At 45.5% G+C, this 14861-nt stretch overlaps 1 protein-coding gene across 5 annotated transcripts in view; it reads left to right on the top strand.

Annotated features, from left to right (window-relative positions):
* The window catches only part of si:ch73-63e15.2 (protein strawberry notch homolog 2), a 66729-nt gene extending 52718 nt beyond the window's left edge, over positions 1–14011 (top strand). For 4 of the 5 annotated variants that reach the window (XM_031574750.2, XM_012815607.3, XM_031574751.2 and 1 more), the window contains 20 exons: positions 35–140; positions 246–399; positions 1343–1519; positions 2079–2176; positions 2305–2384; positions 2627–2812; positions 3116–3237; positions 3401–3532; positions 4157–4292; positions 5083–5195; positions 6153–6224; positions 6366–6474; positions 6654–6725; positions 7018–7161; positions 7274–7368; positions 7647–7739; positions 8145–8276; positions 8760–8836; positions 9167–9357; positions 10003–14011. In XM_031574750.2, the coding sequence (XP_031430610.1) occupies positions 35–140; positions 246–399; positions 1343–1519; positions 2079–2176; positions 2305–2384; positions 2627–2812; positions 3116–3237; positions 3401–3532; positions 4157–4292; positions 5083–5195; positions 6153–6224; positions 6366–6474; positions 6654–6725; positions 7018–7161; positions 7274–7368; positions 7647–7739; positions 8145–8276; positions 8760–8836; positions 9167–9357; positions 10003–10637 (2924 nt within the window). In that variant the 3' untranslated portion in view covers positions 10638–14011. The remainder of the gene's footprint in view (positions 1–34; positions 141–245; positions 400–1342; positions 1520–2078; positions 2177–2304; positions 2385–2626; positions 2813–3115; positions 3238–3400; positions 3533–4156; positions 4293–5082; positions 5196–6152; positions 6225–6365; positions 6475–6653; positions 6726–7017; positions 7162–7273; positions 7369–7646; positions 7740–8144; positions 8277–8759; positions 8837–9166; positions 9358–10002) is intronic. The other variant, XM_031574749.2, reaches the window with a different exon arrangement.
* Positions 14012–14861: the final 850 nt, after the last annotated feature.

The raw sequence follows: 14861 nt of genomic DNA, 5'->3' as shown, positions 1-14861 counted from the left end.
ATAATAACATGATCTGTGTCTTTGCACTGCTTAGGCGCCTCTGAGCCAAAGAACATGATCTACATGAGCCGCCTGGGCATCTGGGGAGAAGGGACCCCGTTTCGGACGTTTGATGACTTCCTCCACGTCATCGAAAAGAGGTCTGTTTGGTCATTTACGGTGCAGCTCCCATTGGTTGTGTCTATATAAGACAACAACACCACAGAATGAGTCTTTGACTTGGGTTTATTTGAATTCCTGCGCAGGGGTGTTGGTGCTATGGAGATTGTTGCCATGGACATGAAGGTCAGCGGAATGTACATCGCACGGCAGCTCAGCTTCTCAGGCGTGTCCTTCCACATCGAGGAGATCAGCCTGGACGAGGACTTCAAGCTGGTCTACAACAAGGCCGCCAAACTGGTCAGTATTTAACAGCTGATCATCTGAGGGGTATATAACACCTGGGCATCTGTTGAGTATATATATATAACACCTGGGCATCTGTGGAGTATATATTTAACACCTGGGCATCTGTTGAGTATATATATATAACACCTGGGCATCTGTTGAGTATATAACACCTGGGCATCTGTGGAGTATATATTTAACACCTGGGCATCTGTGGAGTATATATATAACACTTGGGCATCTGTTGAGTATATAACACCTGGGCATCTGTTGAGTATATATTTAACACCTGGGCATCTGTTGAGTATATAACACCTGGGCCTCTGTTGAGTATATATATAACACCTGGGCATCTGTTGAGTATATAACACCTGGGCATCTGTTGAGTATATATATAACACCTGGGCATCTGTGGAGTATATATATAACACCTGGGCATCTGTTGAGTACATATATAACACCTGGGCATCTGTTGAGTATATAACACCTGGGCCTCTGTTGAGTATATATATAACACCTGGGCATCTGTTGAGTATATATATAACACCTGGGCCTCTGTTGAGTATATATATAACACCTGGGCATCCAGGGCTGTATAAGTAAACAAAGTAAAGAAAGGAAACACATGGCTTTTTACACACACACACACACACAGGCTCACACACACACTCACTCACCCTGTGTTTAATTCCCCAGAGGACAGGTCAGCTGATTCCACCAATTAGTTCAGCTGGTGTTTAGAGTTAAGCCCATTATTAAATCTAGTGTTTTCTAGACGTTCTTTAACAGAACCCAGTGTCTCACAGTGCACTCTAGGGCTTGTGTTCTAAAAGTTCTTTAACAGAACCCAGAGTGTCTCACAGTGCACTTTAGGGCTCGTGTTTTCACAATGGGAATGCTATGGGTGTCTGTGACCCATGATCTTGACCCTTGTCCTTGATTTTTAACTCTCCAGTGGGCCGAGGCGCTGACTGTGTTCACGCAGGCGGCAGACATGCTGTGCCTGAGATCCAGGAAGTCCCTGTGGGGACAGTTTTGGTCGTCGCACCAACGCTTCTTCAAGTACCTCTGCATCGCCGCCAAGGTGCGCCGTCTGGTGCTGCTGGCCAAGAAGGAGCTGGCGGCTGGCAAGGTGAGTTTCCTCCCCTTAGAGGAGATCACTGACACTTAGCCACTGAAGCAGAGAACCTCCTGAGAGCAACGTCAGGAAATGACTGATTTAGACAGCTAGGTACCACAAAAGAAACAGCAGTTACAAACATTTTGGGGTAACAACAGCAAACTGTTCAGTTTGTTTTGGGTGTTTAGGTCAAAATGTAGCCAGTATTCAAAGGGATGTAATAACCTAGTGCTGAGTGCTGAACAGCTGAGCTGACTAATTAGCCCAGTTGTTGAAGCAGGAGCACTAATGAGCTGATCAGGAGCGGGGGGGGGGGTGAAAGCAGGATTAAGGTTTAACATCCCTGGCTCAGGAGCTCAGGGCAGCAGAGGCCCTCCGGCAGCCGCTGCACACACTCTCATCACGACGCAGAGGACCTCAGAGAGGACCTCAGACACGCCTCTGAACAGCTGGAGCAGGTCCAGCCACTACTGTCTGACTGGGGGATCGCTACTTTTAGCTGATGTGTGCTCTTGCGTTCTCTCTCTCTCTCTCCCTCTTTCTCTCTCTCTCTCTCTCTGCCTGTGTTCAGTGTGTGGTGATCGGGCTGCAGTCCACAGGAGAGGCTCGGACACGAGAAGTGCTCGACGAGAACGATGGGCACCTCGACAGATTTGTGTCTGCGGCCGAGTAAGTGTGCGGTTTCGTCTCGAGTTTGTGTTTATTGATACAGGTTGTGCGGAGCACTCTGTGTGTGTGTGTGAGAGATTTGGTGTGTGTGTAATCCTTTGCTCACATTGGACTGTTGGCTTTTACAGGGGTGTCTTTCAGTCTCTGGTTCACAAGCATTTTCCCTCAGAGAAGCAGAGAGAAAAGAGTGCGGGAAGCAAGAGGAAACGTGAGCATGATTGATTGTCATTCTACCACACTAGGATGTTTCATAAAATAATGATCAATTTGTGGTGTGTAATAATAACACATCAAATAAAATATTTTTATGATATATATTTAGGAGTTCCTAAATTTGAGTGGAACATCAGTAGGTCACAGGAAGTAAAACCATGGGTGTTGTATACTGAATGCTTTGGCTGACTCGTGTGTGTGTGTGTGTGTGTGTGTGTGTGTGTGTGTGTGTCTCAGGAAAGCCCCGCGGACGGCAGCCCAAGTACCCGAGGCAAGTGCAGGAGTGCGCCGTAGTCATCCAGATCAGCGACGCCAGCAGCAGCGACACCGAGGCCATGGACAGCGACTCCAACTCCTCCCCCGACTCGCTGCAGGACAACAGCGACGACGTTATCTTCGTCAACCAGACCAATGGCCACACCGGTGAGTTTGACGTGCACTGGCTCCGGAAATGACGGCAGCAACCCTTGGCATTATTTGAAAAGGAACAAATCTGAGAATGTTGCTTTGTCATAGCTGTGGGTTGTTAGTAGGAGGGCTGACTAATAATGTCAGTGTGGCTTTTTTTCAGTGTTTGTTTCATTGGGTTTTTTCTTATTGTTTTTTCAGTGGTGTATTTCATAGGGTTTTTTCTTATTGTTTTTTCAGTGGTGTATTTCATAGGGTTTTTTCTTATTGTTTTTTCAGTGGTATGTTTCATTGGGTTTTTTCTTAATGTTTCCAAAGCAGAAACAGGAAAAATGAAGGCCAGCCTACTGACCAAGATCGCAGAACTGGGAAAAGAACTACCTCTGAACACACTGGATGAGCTTATAGACAAACTTGGAGGCCCTGAGAAAGTATCCGAGGTACTTTACGTAGTAGATTTTGGTCGTGTCTGTGTGGGTGTGTATGGGTGAACATTTGTATTGTTTGTATTAAAGTGTGCAAACACACACACATATATAAATATAAATATAAATAATGAGAAAATGTGTCGGTGTAACGCTCCTCTGCTCTCATAGTCCGCAGATGACGGGGCGTAAGGGCCGGGTGGTACGGCACCCCGACGGCACTGTGGGCTACGAGTCGCGTGCCGAGCAAAGCCACACCATCGACCAGATCAACGTCAAGGAGAAGGACCGCTTTATGAACGGGGAGAAGGTAAGAGGCAGACACACACACACACCACACACACACACACACACACAGGAGTGAGCCTGTGATAATCTCAGCGATCTCTGTTAAGCCACCCTGGTCCCTGATGAGATTCATTAGCGTGGGGTTAATGAGGCAGGAAGATGCTGCCTGCCTCGGTTAGCTTCTTCTTCCTCCTCTCTCTCTCTCTCTCTCTTATCGCTCTCTCGCTCTCTCTCTCTCTCTCGTTCTCGCTCTCGCCTCTCTCTCTCTCTCTCTCTCTCTCTCTCTCTCTCTCTTCTCGCCCTCTCGCTCTCTCTCTCTCTCGTTCTCGTTCTCCATCTCTCTCTCTCTTTCTCTCTCTCTCTAGCTCTCGTTCTCGTTCTCGCTCTCTTTCTCTCTCTCGCTCTCTCTCTTTCTCTCTCTCTCTCGTTCTCACTCTCGCTCTCTATCCTCTCCTCTCAGTCAGTTCAATGCGAGTAGGCTTTATTGGCTTGCCTGTCCATTAACAGTGCCGTCAAAGCAATTAGGCCTTTAAAAGAAAAAACTTCAACAACAAGTGTAATGAGCTCATCTGAGTTTAATGTGAAGACTTAATCTTTATTGGCCCCTCTCTCTCTCTCTCTTTCTCTCTCTCTCTCTTTCTTTCAGCTGGTGGCCATCATCTCGGAGGCGGCCAGCTCGGGCATCTCCCTGCAGGCAGACAAGCGTGTGAGGAACCAGCGGCGGCGGGTGCACATGACCCTGGAGCTGCCCTGGAGCGCAGACAGAGCCATCCAGCAGTTTGGTGAGTCAGGCAGACGGCCCATTCTCACCGATTAAAGAGCTCCGCTGCGTGTTGGTGATGCCAGATTCACACTAGTGCCACGGAGGAGCGCCGGAGCGCCGGGGACTAAACATGCCAGAACGTTTTAGAGAGGACGAGTCTAGACCGATCTGTTTTGATGCATGGTCCCCAAATTACATGTTTACATTTCTTTTCTACATATCTACGATATCTTCATTTCTACATGTCTTCAGTCTTTTAGAAAAGGTTCACATTTGCCACTTATATGTAACGCTGAAAGATCTTATACTCAATTCATTGGCCATTCCCTTTTTTTTAGCTCAGGGGGTTAATAATTCATTCAGAGATAAAAAAAAGAAACCATGTCCTCTCCTTGCCCTCTTGTTGGCCCCAAAAGGAGGGTGTAATTCTTTGGTCTGAAGGTGTGATGTATTTTCTGTTTGTCTGTGGCTTTCCAGTTAATTCGCCTGATTGTAAGGCGGAAGGTGTGAAACTCGAATACACTTGCAAAACCCGCACTGAGTGAACTTAAGGAAACCAAAGTCAAAAGGCTGAGGGCCATAGTTTCTTTTCTGAAGTCAGATAAACACATAGTGTGGCCTTGAAATGAAACACACCAGGCTTTGATTAGAGAGTGTGTCTCTCTCTGTCAGCCAGAGCATCCTTTATGTCACAATTATCCCATTCAGTGTGTGCCAAAGCAGAACTAGCCTGACCAGTGTGCCGTAATCTTCTCACCGCCTCACCGCCTCTCTCACTTCCCTCTTCCTCCCACTCTGTCTGCCCTCAGGCCGCACGCACCGCTCCAACCAGGTCACGGCGCCCGAGTACGTCTTCCTCATCTCCGAGCTGGCCGGAGAGCGGCGGTTTGCTTCCATCGTGGCCAAACGCCTGGAGAGTCTGGTGAGTCTCGGGCAGAGCTGCCCCCGCCCACCCTGCCCGCCCCGCCCTACCCCTGCCACCTCGATCGAGACCAGAGGGTGGAGTGGGTTAGGTTTCAGGGTCTGAATTAGCACTGATCTACAAAACAAGTGTTTCACAACACGTCAGTTAGACATGAAACAGAACATGCAAGCACCCGTATCTGGAAAAGTCCAAGCACCCGTACCTGGAACAGTCCAAGCACTCGTACCTGGAACAGTCCAAGCACTCGTACCTGGAACAGTCCAAGCACTCGTACCTGGAACAGTCCAAGCACTCGTACCTGGAACAGTCCAAGCACTCGTACCTGGAACAGTCCAAGTTCAGACAGTGTTTTCGCCCCGCTTGTGTACTCAGTAGGAACAACTAGAATGTAAGGTGATATTACGTCAGTCTACATGGGCACTATAATACTCTGGCAAAAATCTTTCTGGAAATTTTCTGAAAAAAATTGATTTAGAGAAGCGAGAGTATGTGCCCATCAAAACACTTAAGCAAGCCCAGTGCAGTGTTTCCCCTTCACTGCTGTGGGTTCTGTGCTCCTAATGCAGTGTTTCCCCTTCACTGCTGTGGGTTCTGTGCTCCTAATGCCTGTCTGATGAGTCAACACGCTTGTGCTGCTGAGAGTTCTCCCTCAACGGCCCATAGCAGTTCCAACAAAGCCTACAAACAAAGTTTCTCTGTGCAGATTCATTCATTTGCCTTTAAGCTCGGGAGGAGAACACTTCAGTTTTACGCAGATGTCAAACTTCCGCCTTTAAAAGTTAAGAGGTGCTTAATGCATGAGCGCATCATCTGTCGCTGGCTTTGAGGTGAAACGTCACTAATCTAGGGGGATTGGCTCCTACCAGAGCTTTATCCTAAGTACTGTATCCGGATCTTTTGTGTTCTCGGAAGCTCTGGATTTGAAGTTTTGCTTTTTCTTTTATCTCTCTGCAGGGCGCTTTGACCCACGGAGACAGGAGGGCCTCAGAGTCCCGAGATTTGAGCAAGTACAACTTTGAAAACAAAGTAGGTCACCGCTCTTATCTGCAAAGAGTTTCACTCTCGGCCGAGAAAGCCGCTCACTCTTGTTTGTGAGGTGATCTTTTGACGTGATTATGTGTGAGCTGCCGTCAGTGAAACATCTGTTTACTGTTTTCTCTCATTCAGTATGGCACCAAGGCTCTAGATAAGATCACCAAAGCCATCCTGGGATACACTGAGAGTAAAGTGGCCCCTCCCAAAGACTATCCTGGATGCGATGCTATGTTCTTTAGTGGTAAGTGTGTGTGTGTGTGTGTGTGTGGTGTGTGTGTGTGTGTGTGTGTGTGTGGTGTGTGTGTGTGTGTGTGTCAAATTTAATCATCCCACAAGGTAAAAATAATTTCTGCTGTGTCTGTATGACTGCATCTCACCATGTGCGGTATACGTTTCAAATGCCTTCTCCATGGATTCCAGATATGAAACAAGGGATGATGAATGTGGGCATCTTCTGCAGGGACCCGCGCTTAGGCCTCAACACTGAGAAAGGTGAGCTCCATGATACCAACACCCCAGCCCAACACTGAAGCCAGGCTTGTGCTCCAGGGCTTTGGGCTACAGTTTGCATAAATACCCCCCCCCCCACCACACACACACACACACACACATGCATGCTGGAAGTGTAAATATTTGTTAGGGAAGGGTTTTCATTTTCTCATTTCTGTATGATGGCTTTGTAGCTGTGAGCTCATCAGCAGTCTCTCTAGCTCCCAGCACCAATGTGAGCGTGTCTGTTGCTGCTGTACCTGTGTGTCTGATGAGTTCTGTTGGTGTCTTTCAGACTGCACCATCACCAAGTTCCTGAACCGTATCTTGGGTCTGGAAGTGCACAAGCAGAACTCCCTGTTCCAGTACTTCACCGACAACTTCGACTACCTGATTGCGAAGGACAAGAAGGAGGGCAAATATGACATGGGGATCCTGGGTAAGACATGCCTTAGAGCTGTCACTGCTTCTCTGAGCTTCCTTTAGGTGTAAATGAGTCTCCTGTAGCTGTCTGTCTAAGTGGATCTCATGTCTTTTTCTCATGTGGTCAGATCTGGCCCCAGGCAATGACGAGATCTATGAGGAGAAACAAGAAGAGTTCTTGACCGTGGGGAACCCACACGATGGCCAAGTCGTACTTTATAAGGTATGAGGACATGGTTTAACCTGGTGAACAAGATGTGCTGGTATCATGTCATGGCCCTATAACTGCACTGATCATTGGACGTGACCCTCCACCCTTAGGTTAAAGTAGCTTTTGTGATAAGATACATTATAGTGACGAGAAAGAAAGATGGTTATCTTAGCCGCTGGTCTTTACTGGAAGCTGTCTAACCCTAAAGTAACCAGGAACAATGCAGGAGCTGCTGCTGTGTTAGCGTGTGTGAGCGTGACTCACCCTCCCCTCACTCCTGTCCACCCTAGATCACAGTGGACAGAGGCATGCCTTGGGAAGAAGCCTTTGAGAAGTCCCAAAAACTGAGCGGCTCGGACGACGGCTTCTACCTCTCTCACAAGGTGAGCGTCCCACCCCAGAGCCAAACACTTCACCACCAGTCTGGCTAACCCACAAAGCCAGGCCTGAGAGACAGTTTAGCCTTCAGGTTCAAGCCCTTTCCAGAACATTCTAGATCCCCCTAGATTGGGACGGTTGTATCACCAATTAACTGCCAATGCTTGTACATATGCATGTATTCATCTGATCACATTTGTAATGCAAAGCAGCACACAAGATTCAGACATTATTCATATCCTGAGGGTCAGACTGAGGGACTGTTGGGTCTATGCTTATTGAGCTGATGCGTATAATATGTACATGGCCAGTATGCTGTGATAGTTGTTGACCTGCTCTGAGAGGTTGAGATTCTAAGCCTGTGTGTGTGTGTGTGTGTGTGTGTGTGTGTGTGTGTGTTTTGACCAAAGCTGAGGGGCACTCAGCCCTGTGTGCTGCTGGCGGAGCAGGGTCGAGGCCACAGCCTCATTGTCCACAAGCCCAACATCGGCAAGCAGGCCCAGCTCGAGAGCCTGGACAACATGAGGAACCGCTACCGGAAGGTGAGGGCCTCTCCACCACACACACACACACACACACACACACACACACACACAACACACACACACACACACACACACACACACACACACATTTATAAAAACAGATGCAGATATATGTGGATATGTGCTCATCAGTCCACACACACACACAGATTTATATATAAAGATACAGATATATGTGGATATGTGCTCATCAGTCCACACACAGTCACAATATTTGCATAGCTGGTTAATTGAGACTGGAGATTGGAATGTGGATATTTTGCTGAAAACATGTTCTGTGAGCAACTTTACTATATATTCTCATAATGCCCCCTACAGGGTTGAAATGGTAATACCGTGAAACAGGCTTTGCTAGCTGTTAACTGTATAAGTTAAATATTAACATTAACATGAACATCAACAAATATTAACATTAACATGAATACATATTACTTAGAAGAATATCCTCTTACATTCTCTAACAGAATATTTCTCTCCCAGGTCACTGCTGACGAGGCAAGGGAGATCTGGGAGAATCAGTACACATTCTCTTTCAAGAAATGCAGCCATGCTAACTGGTACGTGGACAAGCTCAAGTCTAAATATAAAAGACAGTAGAGTAATGTGGCTGTGTTTTGATGGCAGTTTTGCATTCAAGTAAACTCAGATTGCACGACATGTCAGAGAGCCAGCAAACAGAATCCTAGCAAAAATCTCATGTGTCAATGTTTGTATTTGGGTGTATATGTGTGTGTGTATGTATGTATGTATGCATGTTTATACATTTCTAAATTTGTGTGTGTGTGTGTGTGTGTGTGTGTGTGTGTGTGTGTGTGTGTGTGTGTGTGTGTGTGTGTGTGTGTGTGTGTGTGTGTGTGTGTGTGTGTGTGTGTGTGTGCATGCATCAGGAATGGGAAGTGTAAAAAGGTGGAGGAGGGGCAGGAGTGCACGCAGGGCATGCGTCTGCGTCAGTACCACATGCTGTGCGGCGCCCTGCTGCGCGTGTGGAAGCATGTCGCCGACGTGGTGGCCGACCTCACCGGCTCCAGCATCCTGCAGATTGTCCGCCTCAAGACCAAACAGCTCCACAAGCAAGTTGGTGAGTGAACTAAACCCTACAGTAGCAGAGAGAACTAAACCCTACAGTAGCAGAGAGAACTAAACCCTACATTAGCAGTTAACTAAACCCTACAGTAGCAGAGAGAACTAAACCCTACAGTAGCAGAGAGAACTAAACCCTACAGTAGCAGTTAACTAAACCCTACAGTAGCAGTTAACTAAACCCTACAGTAGCAGAGAGAACTAAAGCCTACAGTAGCAGTTAACTAAACCCTACAGTAGCAGTTAACTAAACCCTACAGTAGCAGTTAACTAAAGCCTACAGTAGCAGTTAACTAAACCCTACAGTAGCAGAGAGAACTAAACCCTACAGTAGCAGAGAGAACTAAACCCTACAGTAGCAGAGGGAACTAAACCCTACAGTCTCACTGGGCTGCAGTCTCACTGGGCTGTGAGTCTTTTGTCCATAGACAATCTGAATTAAGGTTTGAAAGGGAGGAAATTATTCAGAGTTTATTTAGATTATTTGTCGTATGCCTAGTTCTGTTGTGCATAGGATTTAAGCAGCATGTCTGACTCTTTTTCTCTCTGTGTGTGTGTGTGTGTGTGTGTGTGTGTGTGTGTGTGTGTGTGTGTGTGTGTGTGTGTGTGTGTGTGTGTGTGTGTGTGTGTGTGTGCGCTGCAGGTATTAAGATTCCTGAGTCGTGTGTGTTGCGCGTGCGTGAGGAGCTGCAGCAGATGGACGGCGAGGTGAAGCGGCGGCGGCGGGAGCGGGAGGAGCTACAGCGGCAGTCGTACATCGACCTCCTCAGCCAGCTCCCCTTCCCGTCCAACCCCAGCCAGTTGAGCGGCCTCTCCCCCTTCCTCTACACGCCACCTCCAGGGGCCGTCTTCCCGTCGCTGTCAAAAACCCCTCTGGCGGACATGCTGGACAGCACAGAGGGCGGAGCCTTGGGTCTGAGTGACCCAGCCGAGGACTTCAGCATGGAGCCTCTGGAGTCTCAGCAGCAGCAGCCGCAGCAGCAGGAGAAAGAGAAGGACAAGCTTTCACTGGAGTTCATGGACAGCATCCAACTGTTCGACTTGAACCTCTGCCCACCGCTTCACAGCCCACTGCCGCCCACCCCGTCTTCACCCACGGCCCTGACCTCTTCCTCTCCGTCCTTCTTCCACGAGATGCCCTCGTTGACCCTGCCCAGTGCACCGTGCAACACTGATGTCCACATTGACTTCCGCGAGGTGCTGAACAACATGTTCCAGAGCGGTTCGGACAGGCAGTCCGTCATCAAGCTCCCACTGCAGGGCAGGGACTCTTCTTAACCCCCGTTCCCTAAGCCCACCCCCACCCCCTCCCATAGGGAACTGGCTCTGAAACCACCGCCCAACCTTCACCCCCTTAAGGCCCGCCGTCTGATCACTGCCTGACCAAAGTTTGCCACAGCTAGCCACACTCAACAACACCTGGCCACACTCACACAGGTCTGTCCAGGTCCAGTAGGTATCCCTGGAGACCCAAAAACTTTGGTCTCCAAGCAACAGTATGCTCCCCAAATATGATCCCTCCCAGCAGCTCAGCTTTAACAGCACTTATGGCTCCTCAGCCTTCAGGATTTTTGTTGAGTTTGGCTATGATTACAAAATGTACATAGGCACACGTGTTAAGCGATGTGTGTTGAGTTTGGCTATGAATATATAATGTACATAGGCACACGTGTTAAGCGATGTGTGTTGAGTTTGGCTATGAATATATAATGTACATAGGCACACATGTTAAGCGATGTGTGTTGAGTTTGGCTATGAATATACAGTATAATGTACATAGGCACACGTGTTAAGCGATGTGTGTTGAGTTTGGCTATGAATATATAATGTACATAGGCACACGTGTTAAGCGATGTGTGTGCCTTCTGTGGTGCCACCTGCCTGGATCATTGGGTGGAGGAAGAGAGGGGTGAAGCCATGAACTGGAATGATAGAGGAGGGATGATAGAGAAGGTGTCAAAGGAGGGATTTTACCATTACGTTAAACTTACAAGGGGGATGGTTGGGGTTTGGATCAAATATTCTCTTTTAGGTTTACCACATAGCTGTCTGTCCACCTCTCAGACCCCCACTATTCTCACAAGCTTTCCAGAATGTTTCTAAAACAAAGTGGGAGGAAGGGGGAAGTACTTACAATCTGCTGTTAAAACAGTGCCTTTGGAGAGAGTGGAATTTTGCCTTTTTAAATACACCCAAACTAATGTACATTATATATTTAACAAGAAATTCATCCATATTTATTGATCTGGGTTTTTTTGGGCATTTTCGTGGCTCCCAGCATGAGGGAGATGAGAAAGAGGAAGATGTTGAGAGCTTCTCTCTTCCCTGTTGTGGTCACATGATAAGCCAGGCTGAGGTGCCTCCCCTTGTGGCCTTACGTCACTTCTTGCGTCACGCACTCTTATTGGCTCTTCTCACGAAATTCTCAGGAAGGCTCACGTCAGCTCAGTCAATAACATGATAAATCACATGTGTTTTTCTGATTTTCTCCTCCAAGATCCACCAATTTTCCATCAGCGCGAGTTGTTTAATCCCGCTGTGAACATCACAGAGTTCCGTGCCTCTGTACAAGCGGCTCTCTGGCGCTGAGTTGAGTTGTTTTGAAGCAGTGCACTGTGCTCTCTTACCAGGGAACCCCGTTAGGGAAGTCCAACCGTGACGACCAATGGCAGTCTAAAGCAATAACACCTGAAACTGAAACAAGCTGGTTATAGGGCCTAGCAGCGGTGGGTTGTGGTCATTTTGAAACTTTTGTATGTTGTCGTGTCTTTTTTGAACAAATGTGCTTTTAGTACTTGTGACCTTTGTAGAAACATTGTGAGGGGACAAAAGCAATGTGCTCTTGATGATAACAGAGTCAGCTGTGTTTTGTTAAGTTATTTGCTTGTTTTATTTATATTTAAGGGACACGCTTAACGTTTCACACTCATCCTGAGGGATGCATACAGTTAAAGTAAACTGGTCAGGGAAGAGTCCAGCAGTCAAACTGAAACCGAGATACACATGTTATTATTGCACTATTCGTCATTGCTGTATTCGACCTCAGGGTCTACTTCTGTTCTGTTTAAGTCAATCTTGCTTAAGTGTCATTTTTCTTTACTTTAGCAGAATGATACCAAAGTGTTTAACAAAAGACGTCTCTGGCTACATCTGACCTATTCTCCAGCTCAGGAATTAATATACTGTACATATATGTGTGTGGTGTACCGGTGGGAGATTTTCTTTCTACTTGTGACATAAGTGAATTGAATCTGTGTGTGACACTTACAAGTGTGTTTCTCTTGCTGGGCTTTTCTATGCTGTATCTGTCTCAGACTGGAAGATATGAACATGTGTTATGACATGGAGGGACTGTTTCCAATGTAGACTATATTTAATTCCACAGATTCTGAGGGCCTGAAGTCTAACAATTCACCATTTGCCTCTGTGCCATAGTTATGTGGATTTGGTCTTGCTTTATTGATTAACCTAAATCTGGTTAATGAATTTAAATGTAGAAACTGCCCCTCTGTCAAAACCTTTCTTTGATCAAATGCTGTGTCTATAAGAAGGATGATATATTGACTTCTTGTTTGTATTATGCAGAAAAACCAAATCACTGTAGGTGAAACAGTATTGTGCTTACAGGCACACAGCTAGTTTTCTTGTGCAGTCAGTCTTATTCCCCATTTTTAAGAGTTTGCCTTAAGACTTTATAGATAAACACACCAACACCAAACGTCTGACTCCAGGCATATTGACGTCCTAAGATTAAAAATAGATATTATATGTATTATCATGTATATGGGCACTTTACACCTGCCTTTACACGTGATCTAATCCAGCATCATGTTACCAGTCTTCTTATATGTTCTGTCTCTATAGAATTGAATGGCCTTTATCAGATGATTTGTATTCACATGGCATGGTCATATAGGCTACTTATAGCTGAGAATTTTGGGGAAACAAAATGGCTTTCATCTCAAAGTAAAATTGAGGGATTACTTTTCCCAGTACATTCCAATGGATCTGGACACTCCAAGAAACACAGCAATACTCATAACTACAGATGGTGTTTGTTAGTTTTTTAGCAGTTTTATCACAACACACAGTGTCTTATTATAGTTTATGTATTTTTTAATTTGTTTTGCTGACCTGGTTACGATTAAATACACTGCTTAAAAAAAAAAAAAAAAAAAAAGAACAGATAGAAGTTGGTGAAACCAGACAAAACAACCAGATTAAAATGATTTTATTTCAGTAATATTGTATGGGCTACTAATCATATTTTCATATTTTAATTTGCACTATGAAATTCACTTTCTGCTGTCTGCATATTCATATGAGCGCTTCAGCTGACTGAACCTTTACTCTTTGTCTTTGTTTCTCCACCTTTTTCATATATCATATGCAAAGATAATTTATTGCTAAAAACATGCTACTGATTGTATCTATGACAAGAGCAAATTATATTATTTGTGTTAAGTTGTGCACTTTCATTCTGAGTTTGTCTTTATTTTTTTTCTATGTATTTATAATTTAGATTGATGTATATACTGTACAAATTGTGCCTTTTGATTAATTCTTTCAAGTTGTTTTCTACTTGTAACAGAAGGAGCATTCTGCAGTGCAATCTGAACTTCGTCAAGAAATAAATAAAAGATTGCTGACAATGTCTGACTGCTGGTCTTTTGAAGCAAATCAATGACATGAGTTTGTAATGTATGAAGAGAACAGGAACACGTTGTTGAAGTTTTATCTGCACTTGGTCTCTGGCGCCATCGTCTGGCAGACTTGGCGCTCAGGGAAGTCCTGGTATTTTTTCCTGCTGTATTAATGTACACACACGCACACACACACACACACACACACACAAAATCATACAATTAATAATATACATGAACAACACAAAAAAGGGTAGCAAACAGGGAAGTCCAGCAATGCCAACTACTTAAAGACTATTTTCACCTTAGGACGTCTGTAGTCAATATATATATATATATATATATATATATATACACACACACACACACACACACACACACACACACACAGGTGCATCTCAAAAAATTTGAATATTGTAGAAAAGTTTTTTCTGTAATTTAATTAAAAAAGTGACACCTTCATATATTCAAGAATCATTGCACATTAAGTGGCATGTTTCTAGCCTTTTTTGTTTTAACCTTGATGATTACGGCTTACAGCTCATGGAAATCAAAAATCCAGTTTCTCAAAATATTACAATAAAACATTTACAATACTGAAATGTCGACCTGAGAAGAGCTTTAATCAGCTATTTAACTCAAAACACAAAAAAGTATGTTCATTTATTGACTCAATACTTGGTTAGGCCTCCTTTTGCACAAATGACTGCATCAATGTGGCATGACAGGAAGACAATCAGCCTGTGGCACTGCTGAGGTGTTCTGGAAGCCCAGGTTGCTTTGATAGCGGCCTTCAGCTCGCCTGTATTGTTTGGTCTGGTGGATCACATTTTCCTCTTGACAATACCTCATAGATTCT

This window comes from Clupea harengus, chromosome 10 (assembly GCF_900700415.2).
Source record: "Clupea harengus chromosome 10, Ch_v2.0.2, whole genome shotgun sequence".
NCBI classification, from domain to species: domain Eukaryota; kingdom Metazoa; phylum Chordata; class Actinopteri; order Clupeiformes; family Clupeidae; genus Clupea; species Clupea harengus.
The sequence above is the reverse complement of the archived record's forward strand: the minus strand, read 5'-3'. Positions and strand labels throughout refer to the sequence as shown.